Genomic DNA, 16,418 nt, shown 5'->3' on the forward strand with positions numbered 1-16,418 from the left:
AAATAAAGTCTAAAATTTGGAAGCAAATGTAAATAGGCTGTTAAAAGTTAGGCCAAAGTCTGCTCTAGACTATAAGAAAATGTGGCAGCTTTCAGAGAAAAGTTTTCTGGCTACTAAATTATCAGAATCTTAATGTGGTCAGGATCATTGGAGCTTCATTTGCAACTGTGCTCACACTTTTTTTTTTTTTTTTTTTTTTTTTTGCGGTTCTGGGAGATGGAACCCAGGGGCATTCTACCTCCAAGCTACACCCCCTGCCCTATTTTTTATTCTTTATTTTGAAACAGGGCCTCACTGAGTTGCAAAGGGCCTCACTAAGTAGCTGAGGCTGTCCTTGAACTACGATCCTGCTGTCTCAGCCTCCTGAATGCTGGGATTACAAGCATGCGCCACCATGTCCAGCATTCACTCTTGTTCTTCATGAGACCTTCTCTGGTGGCTGCCACCCAAGTGGTAGGAGTCCACTTCAGTAACAGAATCCTCCTCCCCTTCCTCTACCTCTCCCTCCTCACCTCCTTTTCCCCTTCTGTCTTCTGGGCTGGCAACTTTGAGCCCCACCCATTATTGCAGTATCTTTAGCACCTGATGCAGTGCCTTGAATATTCATTGCAGGTGCTCCATAGATGTTTATCAAGAATAAAATAGATGAATATTCTAGATATTAGGATAATTTTGTGTGTGTGGTACTGTGATTTGAACCTAGGGCATTTTACCTCCAAGCTACACCCCTAGCCCTTTTATTTTTTGTTTTGAAACAAGATCTCACTAGGTTACGATCCTCCTGTCTCAGCCTCCCAAGTAGTGGGATTACAGATGTACACTATCATGCCCGGCTACTTTTATTTTATTTTATTTATTTATTTTTTTTTTTTTTTTTTGGTACTGGAGGTGGAACCCAGAGGCTTTCTACCTCCAGGCTATACTCCCAGACCAATTTTCTATTTTATTTGGAAACAGGGTCTCACTAAGTTGCTGAGAGCCTCACTAAGTAGCTGAGTCTGGCTTCGAACCCGTGAGATTCTCTTGTCTCAGCCTCCCTAGTGCAGGGATTACAAGCGTGCGCCACCGTGCCCGGCTCTGGTGACTTTTTTTTTTTTTAATAAACTTTTATTGTTATTGGTGCATTGTAGTCATACATCTTAATGGGAAAAAAAATCTTGTGGAGATATACACGCACACATCATCCAGTCAGCCCCTACCCAATCCCTAATGCTTCCCTCCCTGTCTCTTCTTCCCATGCTTGGTTTCCTGGTTAACTTTGATATGTTGGGGTTTTTTTTCTTCCATATATGGTCAAGTTTTTTTTTTTTTTTGACAAGGTTTCCAAGAACATTTGGTGAAGGAAATAATAATCTTTTCACTAAATATTATTGAAAAATAATAACTACATGAAAAAGAATAAAATTGGTCCCTTACTTAACACCATATACAAATATTAACTCAAAACAGATAAAAGATCTAAATGTAAATCATAAGACTATAAACTTTTAGAAGAAAACCAGGGACATAAAACTTCACAACATTGAAATTGGCCGCGATTCCTTGGATATGATTCCAAAGTCACAGGCAACAAAAGAATAAACAAACAAACTTCATAAAAAATAGAAAAATATTATACATCCAAAGACAATGTAAAAAGAATTAAAAGTTACTGATAGGATGGGATCAAATATTTCCAAATGCTATATCTGAAGGTATATTAATATTCCAAATATAAATCATAAAAATTAGCAACAATAAAGCAGACAGTACAATTTAGAAATAGTTAAAGACTAAAATAGATAATCTCCAAAGATTTTTATATGACCAATAAACACATGAATATCACTCATTATTATCATAATATAACTAATCATTAAGGAAATACAAATAAAAACTATAGTGAAACACTACTTCACATTTGTTAGGATGGAGCCGGGCGTGGTGGCGCACGCTTGTAATCCCCGCTCTGGGGAGGCAGAGACAGGAGGATCGCACAGGTTCGAAGCCAGCCCTTGCTCTGGCTTAAGAGACCCTGTTTCCAAATAAAAATATAAAAATAGGTCTGGGAGTGTAGCCTGGAGGTAGAAGGGCTTCCAGGAACCCCAGTACCACCAAAACAAACAAACAAACAAAAAGCACATTTGTTAGGATGGGTACTTAACATGAATTACCTTGCTCCAGCCCTTTACCTTGAGTTTGTTACTCTCTTTACTTGTAAAGTGTGTTTCTTGTAAGCAGCAGATGGATGGATTCTGGTTTTTAATCCATTTTGCATTTGCTTTTTATTAGGGAATTGAGACCATTTACATTCATTGTGATTATTGAGAGATAACTTTTAATTCCTAACATGCTAAGATTTTATTTCTGTTTGAGATACTGTTTATTCTTCTTTGCTTAGTTGTCTGCTGGATGGAAAATCTTGTTTCTCTGGTTCTGGTGTGTGTTACCTATTTCTTCTTTGCAGTTAATCTCCTTGAGTATTTTCTCTAACGCTGGTTTTGAAGACATAAATTCCTTCACTTTCTGTTTGTCATGGAAGCTTCTTATTTCCCCATTTAATTTGATGGATAGTTTTCCTGGGTAGGAAATTTTTGGCTGGAAGTTGTTTTTTTTTTTTTTTTCAGAGTTTGGAATATGTTACTCCAAGCCCTTCTGGCTTTTATGACTTGGTTTGGGAAGTCTGGAGTGATTCTAATTGGTTTGCCTCTGAATGTCACTTGGCCTTTTGTTTGTGTTGCCTTTAAGGTACTCTGCTTGGCTTCCACATTGGTCATTTTGACAATTATGTGGCGTGGGGAACCTCTTCTCTGATCCTGTCTAAAGGGAGTTCTATAAGTTTCCTGGACTTGAGTATCAACCTCTTGCTCTATGTTTGGAAATTTTTCTGCTATTATTTCTTTGAAGAGAATTTTTTTTTTCAGGTCTGGGGATGGAACCCAGAGGCATTTGACCTCCGAGCTACAACCCCTGCCCAATTTTTTATTTTTTATTTTGAAACCCAGTTTCACTGAGTTGCAGAGGGCCTCACTAAGTAGCTGAGGCTGTCTGCGAACCGCAATCCTCCAGTCTCAGCCTCCCGAATGCTGGGATTACAGCGTGCCACCACACCTGGCTCTGAAAAGATTATTGATCCCTTTGGTTTCACCTGCTTTTCCCTCCTCTATTTCGATTATTCTTAGGTTAGCTCTCTTAAAATGGGCCCATATTTCTTCAATGTCAGATTCCTGCTGTCTGATTTTTTTTCTAAGTTATAAATTATGCATTCGTTTTTGGAGTGATCATCTTCTAGGAGAGAGATTCTATTCTCCATGTGGTCTAATCGATTGTTTATAGTTTGAATTGATGCCTTTACTTCAATGACTGCATCCTTTATTTCTTTTCGAAAGTCCTGTATTATTTCTACAGCTATATTCCTGATTTGATCTTCTGGAGATCTCTGAACTTCTATGTTATCAGGTTCTGATATTATGGGGTTGTGGGCGTTCATTGCTCTATTGTTGTTCCTCTTTCTCATGATTTCAGAAGTTTGTGCCTTCTCTGGGTTCTTCCCCAGATCACCACAACTTCACTTAGGGTGCTCTGGATCTGGAGTTTGTGGTAACCTCAGCCGCCACTATTCCTTTACTGGGTTGTATTACAAAGTCTCAGACTCAGGGAGTTAGTCAAGGCTGCGTGAAACTGTGGGGGTACCGAACTGGGTGTTTTCCCACGGGGAGCTGCGACTAGGGTGTGGTATTTTTGCCACCACTACTCCTTCACTGGATTGGACTGCAAAATCTCAGACCCAGGGAGATTATCAAAGCTGCGCAAGTCCCTGGGGGTGCAGTGCTGGGATTTCTCCTGTAGGGGCTGCAATTTTACTTACAGTTATTATGCACGCTAATCTGGAACTGTCCCTGGCGTGGTGAACTCGCCCCTGCTGCTGGCAATATGGTGCTGCTCCCACGCCCTCGGCCATGAGGCTGGTGTATTTCTTTTCTGGTTTTGAGCTCTGTTCTGAGTGCCTGGAAGGCGTGATGAGCTTAGCCACTGTGAGTTTTAGACGTTCTTTGCACTGAAAGAACTGCTGAATTACACCCAAATGATCCGCAGCTGCTCATCAGCTCCTTGTTTACCTTTCCTCTCTGGAGCCTGGTGCTGTGAGGTATGATGGCACCGGTGTGGCTCTGCAATGTGGGCTGGTTTCTTTTCTGGTCTCTGGTTGTTCTTCTAGTCTTCTTTTTCTCTGTCCCTTGTTTACATTTTTTATTTCTCTGCTGATAGTGGTTTCTTGCTATGAAAAGTGCTGATTTTGTGGCAATAGAGATTGAATGTTAGCAGGACTCATAAACACTGCTTTTTTCAGTCGCTATCTTCACTGGCTAATTTTTTTTTCCATTTTTTTTTATTTTATTGGTGCACTGTATTCATACATCATAGTGGGATACAAACTTTTGTAGACATACATGCACACATCGCCCAGTCAGCCCCCACCCGATCCCCCCCCATTCCCTCCCCATCCCTCCTTCCCATGCTTGGCTTAGTGGTTGACATCTAGTATTATAGCAATTTATCCAAAATTAAAAATGTTAATCTCACATAACAGTTTCATTTGTCTGATACCAAGCTTTTGATAACTTAAAGATAACATTTCAATATTTCTTTTTGCTTTCTTTCTTACCAGAGCATATTTTTTTCTGTTTTTTTAGGTGAAACTATCATATTCATATATTTATTTTTCAGAAAAAATCTATTCTAATATGGAATATGAATTCTAGATACCCAAAACGATCTTGAAAAAGAACAAAGCTAGCAGATATATATTTTCTGATTTCAAACCATATAAAGCTACAATAATTGAAACAGTGTAATACTGTTCTAAAGGCAGATATATAAACCATTGGAGTTAAATACAAGCCTAGAGCTAAATTCTTCCCTATATTGTCAAGTTATTTTTGACAAGGTTTCCACGAACATTTGGTGGTGGAAATAATAATCTTTTAACTAAATATTGTTGAAAAATAATAATTACATGGAAAAGAATAAAATTGGACCCTTACCTAATCCCACATACAAGTATTAACTCAAAATAGATAAAAGACCTAAATATAAATCTTAAGACTATAAACTTTTAGAAGAAAATCTGGGTCATAAAACCTCACAACATTGAAATTGGCAGTGATTTCTTGGATATGATTTCAATGGCACAGGCAACAGAAGAATATACAAACTCCCTAAAAAATGAAAAAAAAAATATTGTATATCCAAAGACAATGTAAACAGAGTTAAAAGTTACTAATAGAATTGGATAAAATATTTCCAAATGCTATATCTGAAGGTATATTAATATTCCAACTAGAAATCCTAAAAATTAACAACAATAAAGGCAAACAATACAACTTAGAGATAGGTAAAGACTAACAAAAATAATGAATCTCCACAGATAACCAATCTTAGTTGTCTGTTGGATGGAAAATCTTGTTTCTCTGGTTCTGGTGAGTGTTACCTATTTCTTCTTTGTAGTTAATCTCTTTGAGTATTTTCTCTAGCGCTGGTTTTGAAGACATAAATTCCTTCAGTTTCTGTTTGTCATGGAAGGTTCTTATTTCTCCATCTAATTTGATAGAAAGATTTGCTGGATAGGAAATTTTTGGCTGAAAGTTGTTTTCTTTCAGAGTTTGGAATATGTTACTCCAAGCCCTTCTGGCTCTCATGACTTGGTTTGGGAAGTCTGGAGTGATTCTAATTGGTTTGCCTCTGAATGTCACTTGGCCCTTTGTTTTTGTTGCCTTTAAGATTCTCTGCTTGGCTTCCACATTGGTCATTTTCACAATTCTGTGGCGTGGGGATCCTCTTCTCGGATCCTGTCTAAAGGGAGTTCTATAAGTTTCCTGGATCTGTGTATCAACCTCTTGCTCTATATTTGGAAAATTTTCTGCTATTACTTCCTTGAAGAGATTGTTGATCCCTTTGGTTTCACTTTCTTTTCCCTCCTCTATTCCAATTATTCTTAGGTTAGCTCTCTTAAGATGGGCCCATATTTCTTCCATGTCAGATTCCTGCTGTTGGATATTTTTTTCTAGATTAGAAACTATGCGTTCATTTTTGGATTGCTCATCTTCTAAGAGCGAGATTCTGTTCTCCATGTGTTCTAATCGGTTGTTTGTGCTTTGAATTGAGGCCTTTACTTCATTAATTGCATCCTTTATCTCTTTTTGGCTCTCTCTGAGTTCTTTTCAAAGCACCTCTATTATTTCTACAGTTATTTTCCTGATTTGATCTTCTAGAAATCTCTGATTTTCTGTTTTATCGGGTTCTGATGTTGTGGGGTTGTGGGCATTCATTGCTCCAGTATTATTCCTCTTTCCCATGATTTCGGAAGTTTGTGCCTTCTCTAGGTTCTTCCCTTGGGTCACTATGGCTTCACTTAAGGTGCTCTGGATCTCGAGTCTGTATTATCTCAGACCCCACTACTCCTTTACTGGGTTTTATCACAGAGTCTCCGACCCAGGGAGTCGATAGAGGCTGCTTTAAACTATGGCGGGTGCCAGGTTGCACGTTCTCCTATGGTGTGATATCTCTGCCACCACCACTCCCTCACTGGGTCAAGTCCCAGGAGGTACAGTACTGGGATTTCTCCTCTGTGGCCCGCAATTTGACTCAATGTTCTTGAGTACGCAGATGTAGCTGTACTGGACTCGGTGAATTCACTGCTGCTGCCGCCGCCGGTGGCAATATGGCGCCTCTGCCACGCCCTCGGCCATGAGGCTGGCGTATTTTTTCTTCTCTGGTTTTGATTTCCACTCTGAATCCCTGCAGTGTGTGCTGAGCTCGGCCACTGGGAGCTTTAGACGCTCTCTGCGTGGAGAAATCCCGCCTGGCTGTTCCGCAGTGGCTCACCTCGGCTTGCTGTAGCCGTCCGTTGAGTTCGCCGATGCCGCCGGCAGTATGGCGCTGCTGCCGCGTCCTCGGGCGCGTGTGTCTCCTCTGTGGCCCTGAGCTCTGTTCTCAGTCCGCTTTCTCTCTGGAGCCTGGTGGGTTTTTTTTGTTTTTCTGGTGATGGTGTTTTCTGGCTATGAAAGGCGCTGGTTTTGTGATAATGGAGATTGGTTGTTAGCGGGGCTCTTAAGCCCCGCTTTTCTCGGTCGCCATCTTCCCGGAAGTCTCTTCACTGGCTAATTTTTTTTTAAATATATAATTAAGATTAGTTCCTAGCATTTTTTACTGAGTAGACAGGACTAGGGATAGATGAAGCAATTAGCAACATACTATTATAATTCAGAAAACAAGAACATTGCTAACTTGTAAAGTAGATAAAAGTGTGTAGACAGTCCTGGAGAGTTTGTGTAACTTGAGCCTGAAGCTGCTCCTGAGGTCTGGTGAAAGCTGGGGATATAGTTTTAGAGCATTAGGCCCTGGATTCCATCTGCAGTACTTTATTTATTTTTTTATTTTTATTATTTTTTATTTTTTGGTGGTACTGGGGTTCCTGGAAGCCATGGTACCTCTGGGCTACACTCCCAGACCTATTTTTACATTTTTATTTGGAAACAGGGTCTCTTAAGCCAGTGTGCGCAGCTGGCTTCGAACCTGCGCGATCCTCCTGTCTCTGCCTCCCAAGCACGGGGATTAAAAGCGTGTGCCACCATGCCCGGCTGCAGTACTTTAAAAAGGGGGGGCTGGTTAAGATTTATAGAAGTGTTTGGGGGTGAGGAAATGGCTAAATGGGAAGAGTTCCTATTAAGGAATAGAGTCAGACTTAAACATTTCACATACAGCAGAATCAGATCAGACCTGGTAAATATTAAGAGTCCGCTGTCTTCGGCGCAGTACGCTCTTCACTGTTCATTTTGGTCTATGAAGCAGGTGGCTGTTTCCCACCTGCAGCTGGAGACAACAGGGAGACCAGGCCATCCAAGCCATCACTGAGCTCGTGCCATGGTGGCCTCCGCTGTGACCACTGCGGTTTGATTTCAGTGGGAGCAAAGGTAGCCCTGAGTTAGAAATGTTATTTTGTGCCGGGCGTGGTGGCGCACGCTTGTAATCCCCGCGCTTGGGAGGCTGAGACAGGAGGATGTCACAGGTTCAAAGCCATCCTCAGCTACTTAGTGAGGCTCTCAGCTACCTAGTGAGACCCTGTTTCCAAATAAAGTATAAAATAGGTCTAGGAGTATTCTGGGTTCCACCCCCAGTACCACCAAAAAATAACAAAAAAATAAAAGAAATGTTACTTTGTAGTTTAATATATTTCTACAGGATATCTTTTTTAAAACTACAATACTGCCTAAAAAGACAGCAACATTTTTTAAAAGGAATTTTTAGCAAGGTATGGGGTAATATATGCCTTTAATCCCAATACTTGGAAGATTGAGATGGGAGGATTGCAGATTTGAGGCTAGCCTCCTCAATTTAGCAAGACCCTCAGCAATTTAGCAAGACTTTTTTTTTTCTTTTTTGGTGCTACTGGGGTTCCTGGAAGCCCTTCTGCCTTCGGGCTACACTCCCAGACCCATTTTATACTTTTTATTTGGAAACAGGGTCTCTTAAGCCAGCGAGGCTGGCTTTGAACCTACTCGATCCTCCTGTCTCCGCCTCCCAAACGCGGGGATTACAAGTGTGCGCCACCATGCCCGGCAGCAACACTCTTAAATATAAAAAAGGTAACAAAAGGGGGGGATGAGGAGGGAGGACTTTCTTTGCCTGTATTCTTCCTACTATTTTTTTTTTTTTTTGGCATTCGGGGTTTGAACCCAGGGGCAATCTACCTCCAAGCTACACCCCCAGCCTTATTTTTTTATTCTTTACTTTGAAACAAAGTCTCAGTAAGTTGTGGAGGGCCTAAGTAGCTGAGGCTGTCCTCGAACCACTGAACCTCTTACCTCAGCCTCCCAAATACTGGGGTTACAAGGGTGCGCCACCATGCCTAGCCCCTGCTTCTTTTTTCTCCTCCTCCTCCTCCCCCTCCTCCTCCTCCTCTCCTCCCTCCTCCTCCTCCCTTCTTCTTCATTTTATTTTGAGATGAGATTTCACCATGCTGCCCAGGCTGGTCCTGAACTCCCAGGCTCAAGTGGTCCTCCTGCCTCAGCCTCCTGAGTAGCTGGGACTAGAGGCATGTGCCACTAAGCCCAGCTTTTCTTCTTTGGGTTCTATTTTGTTTTTGTTTTTTTCCTTCTGTTTCAGTATTCTTTCCACTGCCTTCTCCTTTATCCCTCATAAGTTTATTTTTCAATAATTTAAAACTGAACTTGAGTCTTTATTTGTTCTATTTACCAAAAGATGGTTTCCCATTTTAATATCATGCTACTCTTGGAATGCCTACACTCTCCACACAGACCTTACTTTCGTCTTCATGTAGTTGGGCCAAGACGCCCTCCCACTCTGGGGCCTCTGACTGGCATAAATCTTATCATCACTTCTCTCCTTCAACCTAATTTGGTTTTAAATTTAAACAAAAGCGACACCTGGTGGTAAATCTGTTCAATTACAAGTTTTATTTGCAGTTTCTATCCTAAAAGAATAAAAGGCTGTACAGTTTGGGACAATTTAAGCCAAATGTGACTGAAATTAACTATAATCTCAATTGTTTTTATAAGATATACCCAAAGCATGCTCCATAAATACCTAATTCTCATTTCTCTATCAGCAGGATTATATAGCAAATGCTAATTTGTCATGTGCATTTCCTCATAAGAGAGATTGTTGTATCACTTATCAGGGGAAATCCAGGTCTTGGCTTTCGTCTCGTCTTATATGTCCTGGAGAGTAAGGATGTTACTGTTGTTAGTTATCTCTATTACTCTTTTCCATCCCATTATCTCTAACTTTGCTCATCTTGCGGGGGTTATACTATTTTGTTTTGTTTTTCTTTAGTTCTTTTCATTTGATGTATGTCTTAGTTTCTTTCCTGTTGCGTTGATGGAATCCCCGTGACTGGGCATTTACAAAGAAAAGAGGCTCGCGCTCGCAGATGCAGAGGCTGGCGGCACTGGTGGGCCCGGTCAGGGCCTCCCTGCTGCTGCGGACAGACTCGCCTGAGTCCCGAGGCACCGCATGGTATCTTTTGCGTGGCAAGACACAGCGAGCGTGCTCAGAGAGCTCACTTAATTCATTTTTATTTATTTATTTATTTATTTTTGCAGTACTGAGGATGGAACCCAGGGACATTCTGCCTCCGAGCGACACCCCCAGCCCTGTTTTTTATTCCTTATTTTGAAACAGGGTCTCACTGAGTTGCAAAGGGCCTAAGTAGCTGAGGCTGTGAGTGAATCTCAGTCCTCCTGTCTCAGCCTCCCAAATGCTGGAATCACAAGCGTGGCCACCACGCCCGGCTGAGAGCTTACTTTGTAACAGAGCCCAGTAACCCACAACCCAGTGGACTGATCCCCTCACGAGGGCAGAGCCTCACAGTCCAGCCTCTTGGGTCCCACCTCCAAACACCATTAACACCTGACTTTGAAGATTAAGTTTCTAACACATGAATTCTGGGCATCTAAACCATGGCAGTATTATATATCCAGTTGGTCTTGGGGGTGGGGGGTTAATGGGGATTGAGCCCAGGGGCTTTCTACCTCCAGAATATAATCCTAGATCTATTTTACATTTTATTTGGAAACAAGGTCTCGCTAATTGCTGAGAGCCTCACTAAAGTTGCTAAGGCTGACTCGAACCCGCGCGATCCTCCTGTCTCAGCCTCCCAAGTACTGAGATTAGAAGCGTGCGCCACCACTTCTGGCTCATCAGTCCTGCTTTTGATATTCCCCCATTCCTTCAAGAGTAAGACTCACATCTTTTATTCCTCTTTTTCATAAATATGTAACAAAACTCTTAGTCTATTTTCTTTTTTTCTTCTTTTGTGGCGGTACTGGGAATGAAACCCAGGGGCATTGTACTTCCAAGCTACACCCCAACCCTATTTTTTATTCTTTATTTTGAAACAAGGTCTCACTAAGTTGCAGAGGGCTTCACTAAGTACTGGAATTACAAGTGTGCCCCACCACACCTGGCTTCATTTTCTTGGTTTTTTTGTTTGTTTGTTTGTTTGTTTGTTTTTGGTGGTACTGGGGGTGGAACCCAGAGGCTTTCTACCTCCGGGCTACACTCCCAGACCCATTTTATATTTTATTTGGAAACAGGGTCTCACTAAGTTGCTGAGAGCCTCACTAAGTAGCTGAGGCTGGCTTCGAACCCGTGCGATCCTCCTGTCTCAGCCTCTCAAGCGCGGGGATTACAAGCGTGCGCCACCACGCCCGGCTTCATTTTCTATTTCATAGTTTACGTTAAAATTTTTTGCATTGTATAGAACAGGATATCGTCTACAGTTGAATCTTCATACTAATGCACTGTACAGTAACTTGGAAACTTAACTTTGCTTGTGGTTGGTGTACAGTTGTGTTTTATCTCATTAAGTCTTTCAATAACTGCAGGAGGTAGGTACTAACAGCCTCATTTAGCAAAAGAGGAAAACTAGACTTCTGAGCCAAAAAGGAGTGATCCAGAACCAGGCCTAGTGACGCACGCTTGTAATCCCAGTACTTGGGGGGCCGAGTCAGGAGAACCCGAGGTGCACAGCCAGCCTCAGCTCCTGAGTGAGCCCTCTGCAACTTAGCGAGACCCTGTTTCAAAATAAAAAATGAAACTGGGCTGGGGTGTAGCTCAGAGGTAGAATGTGGTACTGGGGTTTGCCCAGCACCACAAAAAATAAAGTGAGCCATCACAGGCTGACTGTGCACAGCCCACATCCCGGACTGTGGACATGAGCTGCTCCACTGTCCAGTAACCATTGAGCTGGGCGCGTGGCGCACGCCTGTAACCCGCACTTGGGAGGCTGAGAGGGGAGGACCACAGGTTTGAGGACAGGCTCAACAACACAGCAGGACCCTGTTTCAACATAAAAATAAATAAAGTTAGGCTAAGGGATGTAGCTTGAAGTAGAATGCCCCTAGGTTCATCTCCAGTAGCATGCGCGCGCGCGCGCGCGCACACACACACACACACACACACACACACACACACACACTAATTGAGTCCCTCCTGTCGTGTTGCTTTCCAAATGTTTTAGTAACCTCTTACAAATATTTGGAATATTTGCTTTTTGGAATTTCAATAATATTCCATTGTTCTGTTATGAAGCTAGTACCCTTTAGTTGTAGGTCACCTTAAAATAGATTTTAAACCACTATGTCATTTTCTTTAAAGTCCTTTGCAAAAATTTTGCTTGACTTCTCCATATTTCCTTTTTCATTTATAATAAGGAAGGCATTTCCTAGTAAATAGCGATGGTACTGGGGCATCTTATCCTCGTATCCTGATCCCTAGTTTTGTTTCCCAGATAAATTTTTAAGTATAACCCAGAAGTATCAACCTCGAAGTTGAGTGGTTATTGTTGGGGGGCTCTTTTCTGGTTTTTTGTTTTGTTTTGTTTTTTGTTTTTTTAACTGGAAATTGAACCAAGGAGCATTCTATTTGCTACCTACACCCCCAGCCCTATTTTATTCTTCTTTTGAAACAGTGTCTCACTAGGTTGATAGTCCCACTACTTGTTGAGGCTGTCCTCAAACTTGTGATCCTTCTGTCTCCACCCCCCAAGTATTGAGATTACAAGCATGCACCACCACTCCCAGCTCAGAAATTGAGTTTAAATAAGTGTTCACAACCAATTCTCCAAGTTTCTTTTTCTTAGAATTTTGATGTCGAGTACAGCGCATAGTTGAGGCCTCACATGTGCAGGATATGGTGCAAATCAGGGACTGTGCACTTCTCTAGGAGAGACTTCAAGGATGAGGAGCCTCTGCCCAGGTGTGGGGAGATTAAATCAAATTTTAGTGCCCGTACTCATTGGTGTCCCCCCCCCTCTCTCTCTTTGTGGCACTGGGGGTAGAACCCAGGGGCTTTGCAATTTATTTGGAAACAGGGTCTCACTAAGTTGCTGAGAGCCTCACTAAGTAGCTGAGGCTGGCTTTGAACCTGTGCGATCCTCCTGTCTCAGCCTCCCAAGCGCGGGGATTACAAGTTTGTGCCACCACGCCCGGCTCTCATTGGTCCTTCTCAAGTAGCTGTGGTGGGGCATTTGCTTAACATGCATGAGGCCTGGGATTCAAGCTCAGCACCACACACAAAAAAGAAATCTGTATACCTCTAAGGCATCACTGGGATTATTATAGAAAACTCACCAATTCTTCTGCTTCAGTGCTGGGGATGAAACCCAGAACCCCAGACACACTAGGGAAAACTCAGTTTGCTCCTTGATATCAAGATTCTCAGATCCTGACTTAGTAACCATCTAAAACTTTCTCACGTAGGGTTCTTATGGAGTGAATAAAGCCGTGCATTGCCTTCCTATTGCTAGCAGATATCTGATCGCACGTGAGCCCTATTGTGATAGCGGTATGGACAAGTCGAGCATCTTACAGACAAGACAGTCACTTAGCCAGGTTGAAGGGCTAGAGAAGAATGCCAGCACTGATGAGTGTCCTGTGGGCATCCCATCTAGGTTGGCGACCAGATTGTTGAAATCAACGGGGAGCCTACACACGGCGTCACACACACACGAGCAATCGAGCTCATTCAGGCCGGCGGGAATAAAGTTCTTCTTCTTTTGAGGCCAGGAACTGGCTTGATACCTGACCACGGTAAGCAGAGTTGCGGAGACACGTGGTGCGTGTGCACGTGTGTGTGCATGTGCGTGTGTGTGTGTGTGTGTGTGTACAGGCAGAAGCACAGGGAGAGTCTCTCTGGAGGGTGTGGGTGTCTGCTAGTAACTGAGAGCTGAGCACCAAAGCCACCAAATCCGAGGTGGCATAAAACTAGAGCAGAAGGCTTCCTGGGACAGAATATGTTTTAAGTGTACTCTATCAGAAACCATATATAGTGCTTTTGTAGAGCAGCCAGCCTGTAAGAAACCCAAGGACTACAAGCAAAAAAATGTCATGAAAACATCTGAACTAGCTTGGGAACGCAGCTCGCGCCTCCTGGCTGACTGCACATCCCCAGCATGCTGTCCCTAAGGAGCAGCAGCAGAGGAACTTTAGGCATTTCTGGTCACTTGTCAAAAACCAGACACTGTGGCCCTGGCTAGAGTTGGTTGGGCCTGAGGCCGTGTCTGTCCTGTGCTGAGCTTAAACTTGCTTGGCTTCGTGTGCGTTTGGAACTGTCACAGTACTTGAGGCACTAATGCTTTTGAGCGCATGATGCTGCAGGCGGCGTGGGCACGGGGCTGTCTCCTCCGCCCACCTCAGCCGGGAGAGCCGTGGGTGCGGTGGGTGGCACCAAGGGTCCCGTCAGCTCACAACTCTCTGACTGTATTACCTTCCACCGTCTGCTCGTAAATCATACTCGTGACATCTTTGCTGACTGCGCTGTGTTTTTTCACATAGTCCTAGGCTTTTTCTCTTCCTCCTTCAGGTTTGGCTCCTTCCGGTCTGTGCTCCTACGTGAAACCTGAGCAACATTAAGGCTTTCGGGGCTTTTCTGGGTCTTTCCTTAAAAAGACTTGGTAAATTTGCATGTCTTATAAATCACTTCCTCCTTTTATTTTCTTTTTAATTAAAAAATAGATGCTATTAAATACATCTATTTCTGTTTTCTGCTCTTTTCAGTCTCCTTTTGGCATTAAATTTGTCAGCTTAATCAGGGGAAGTATCTGCAGATGTGCATGAACTGCATTCTGGGTGCCATAGTTCGGTCTCCTTTATTGATGACTTTGGCACAACCTTAATTAAGTGATAGTCACTGAGAGCACCTTAATTAGCTTCTCGGACCAGGTGTTTTGGTCCAGCTTTATTATTCAGTACTTATAAGTTCCTGCCTGGGTTTTACTAATAAGGAATTTATTAAAGAATATATTATCTCACTAATTATATATAATTGGGAAATGGTATTGTTCTTGTATGCATATAAAGCCTGCCCTGCATGTACAAACAGATGTCTCTAACACATCTGCCTTTACAAGGAAATCCGTAAACATCTAGACTGTAACATATATATCCTCAGTACAACTCAGACAGCTGTCAAAGTTTAAGACCTGTTGCTCCTGTTTATCATTCTGAAATGTAATAATGTTCCACTCGAATCACTTTTTTAGGTGACTGGGATGTTAATAACCCTTCATCCTCCCATGTGATCTATGACGAGCAGTCGCCGTTTCCCCCATTGTCACATCCTGCGTCCGTATTTGAAGAGTCTCATGTGCCAGTAATTGAAGAGTCCCCAGTGAGAGCTCAGATACATGCAAAAGCAGAAGAATTAAAGGATCCTGTCCCTGAAAAGAAAAGCACTTTAAATGAAAGTCAGCCTGAGCTACGGCATCCATCTTTTCTCCAGAAAAATGTGAATAAGAGGTATCCTGCCAACGGTCATGGGCACAGTGATAAGAAAAATGTACTGACAGTAGAAGATGGTGTTACACAGAGAGATCGATCTGCCAGTCCCAAAAAGTCAGCCACTCGACATCCAGAGGAGCATCTGCAGAAAGGCCCCAATCCTCTAAAAAACGACCCCAAAAGAAGACCCAGAGATCGATCACTCAGCCCTAGGAAAGGAGAGAATAGAAGCTGTCAGAGCAACAGGGCAGGCTCTGGACAGGATCACTGCGGAAGGAGCAGGGGACGGTCCTCCAGCCCTAAGAAGCAGCACAGACTTGAAGGAGGCAAAGGTCCATCCGATGCCGAAGCCGGATTACCAGAGGGCGAGGGTGCGGGGCAGGCCCCGGGGGGGAAGGGGAAAGCAGGAGCCAGCAGGAAGGATCTGAAGCAGAGTCACACGGAAAGAAATGGAACAAAGTCTCCAGAGAAAAAAAGCAAGAGGATGGAAGAAAAGTCCCTCCCACCCAAAAAGACCAGTAGCACTGCGAGCAGGGTAGTGTCTGAGAACCAGAAAGGAAAGCAAACAAGCCCAGGAGAAACGTGTTCCAGTAAAGGCAACACGGGAGAGACTGTCCAGCCCTCAGAAAAGAAGCCGAAGCCAGAGCCTGAAGAGAAGGCTGTGTCGAGTAGAGGAGAAGATCGCAGAGGCCGAGGACCAGAGACCACCAGCAGAGGCCGAGAGCGGGCGCAGCGCACGCCCGAGAGCAGCTCCCCAGCTAAAAAGACACCAATAACCCCGGGACCCTGGAAGGTGCCGAGCGCAAACAAAGTCTCAGGCACAGCAGGCGTGGCTGAGAAGCAGCTGTGACCTTCAGTATAGAACAGTTACAACCTTTTCTTACCAAAAAATACCATTTTATCCTTCATATCTTTTTTCCCCCCAGAAATTCTGAAACACCTAAGTATATTTTAATTTGAGCATCAAGTTACCTGGGCTGTGTGAAGGGCTTTTGGGTTGCTAAGAACCAACTTCCCCTGGCTGGCGCCTTCCCTCCTGCGCAGGCTGCCCAGCTCCTCATCTGAACAAATGATATATGTTGCTGTTAACAGTGGTCACAGCTCACGTTGTGTTTGTGCCAAGTTATCTATTGTGTCTGT

General features: G+C 43.2%; 1 protein-coding gene across 2 annotated transcripts in view; it reads left to right on the forward strand.

The window, feature by feature from the left end:
- MAGI3 (membrane associated guanylate kinase, WW and PDZ domain containing 3) overlaps positions 1-16,128 on the forward strand; it is a gene marked incomplete at both ends in the record, with an annotated part of 258,307 nt that extends 242,179 nt beyond the window's left edge. Inside the window, 2 exons of one of the 2 annotated variants that reach the window (XM_080693205.1) lie at positions 13,451-13,589; positions 15,041-16,128. In XM_080693205.1, coding sequence (XP_080549331.1) covers positions 13,451-13,589; positions 15,041-16,128 — 1,227 coding nt within the window. Of the gene's footprint in view, positions 1-13,450; positions 13,590-14,361; positions 14,412-15,040 lie in introns of those variants that run through there. The other variant, XM_080693206.1, reaches the window with a different exon arrangement.
- Between the last annotated feature and the right edge of the window lie 290 nt (positions 16,129-16,418).

The sequence above is a fragment of the Muscardinus avellanarius genome (genome assembly GCF_963383645.1).
Source record: "Muscardinus avellanarius genome assembly, chromosome: 3".
Lineage (NCBI taxonomy): Eukaryota > Metazoa > Chordata > Mammalia > Rodentia > Gliridae > Muscardinus > Muscardinus avellanarius.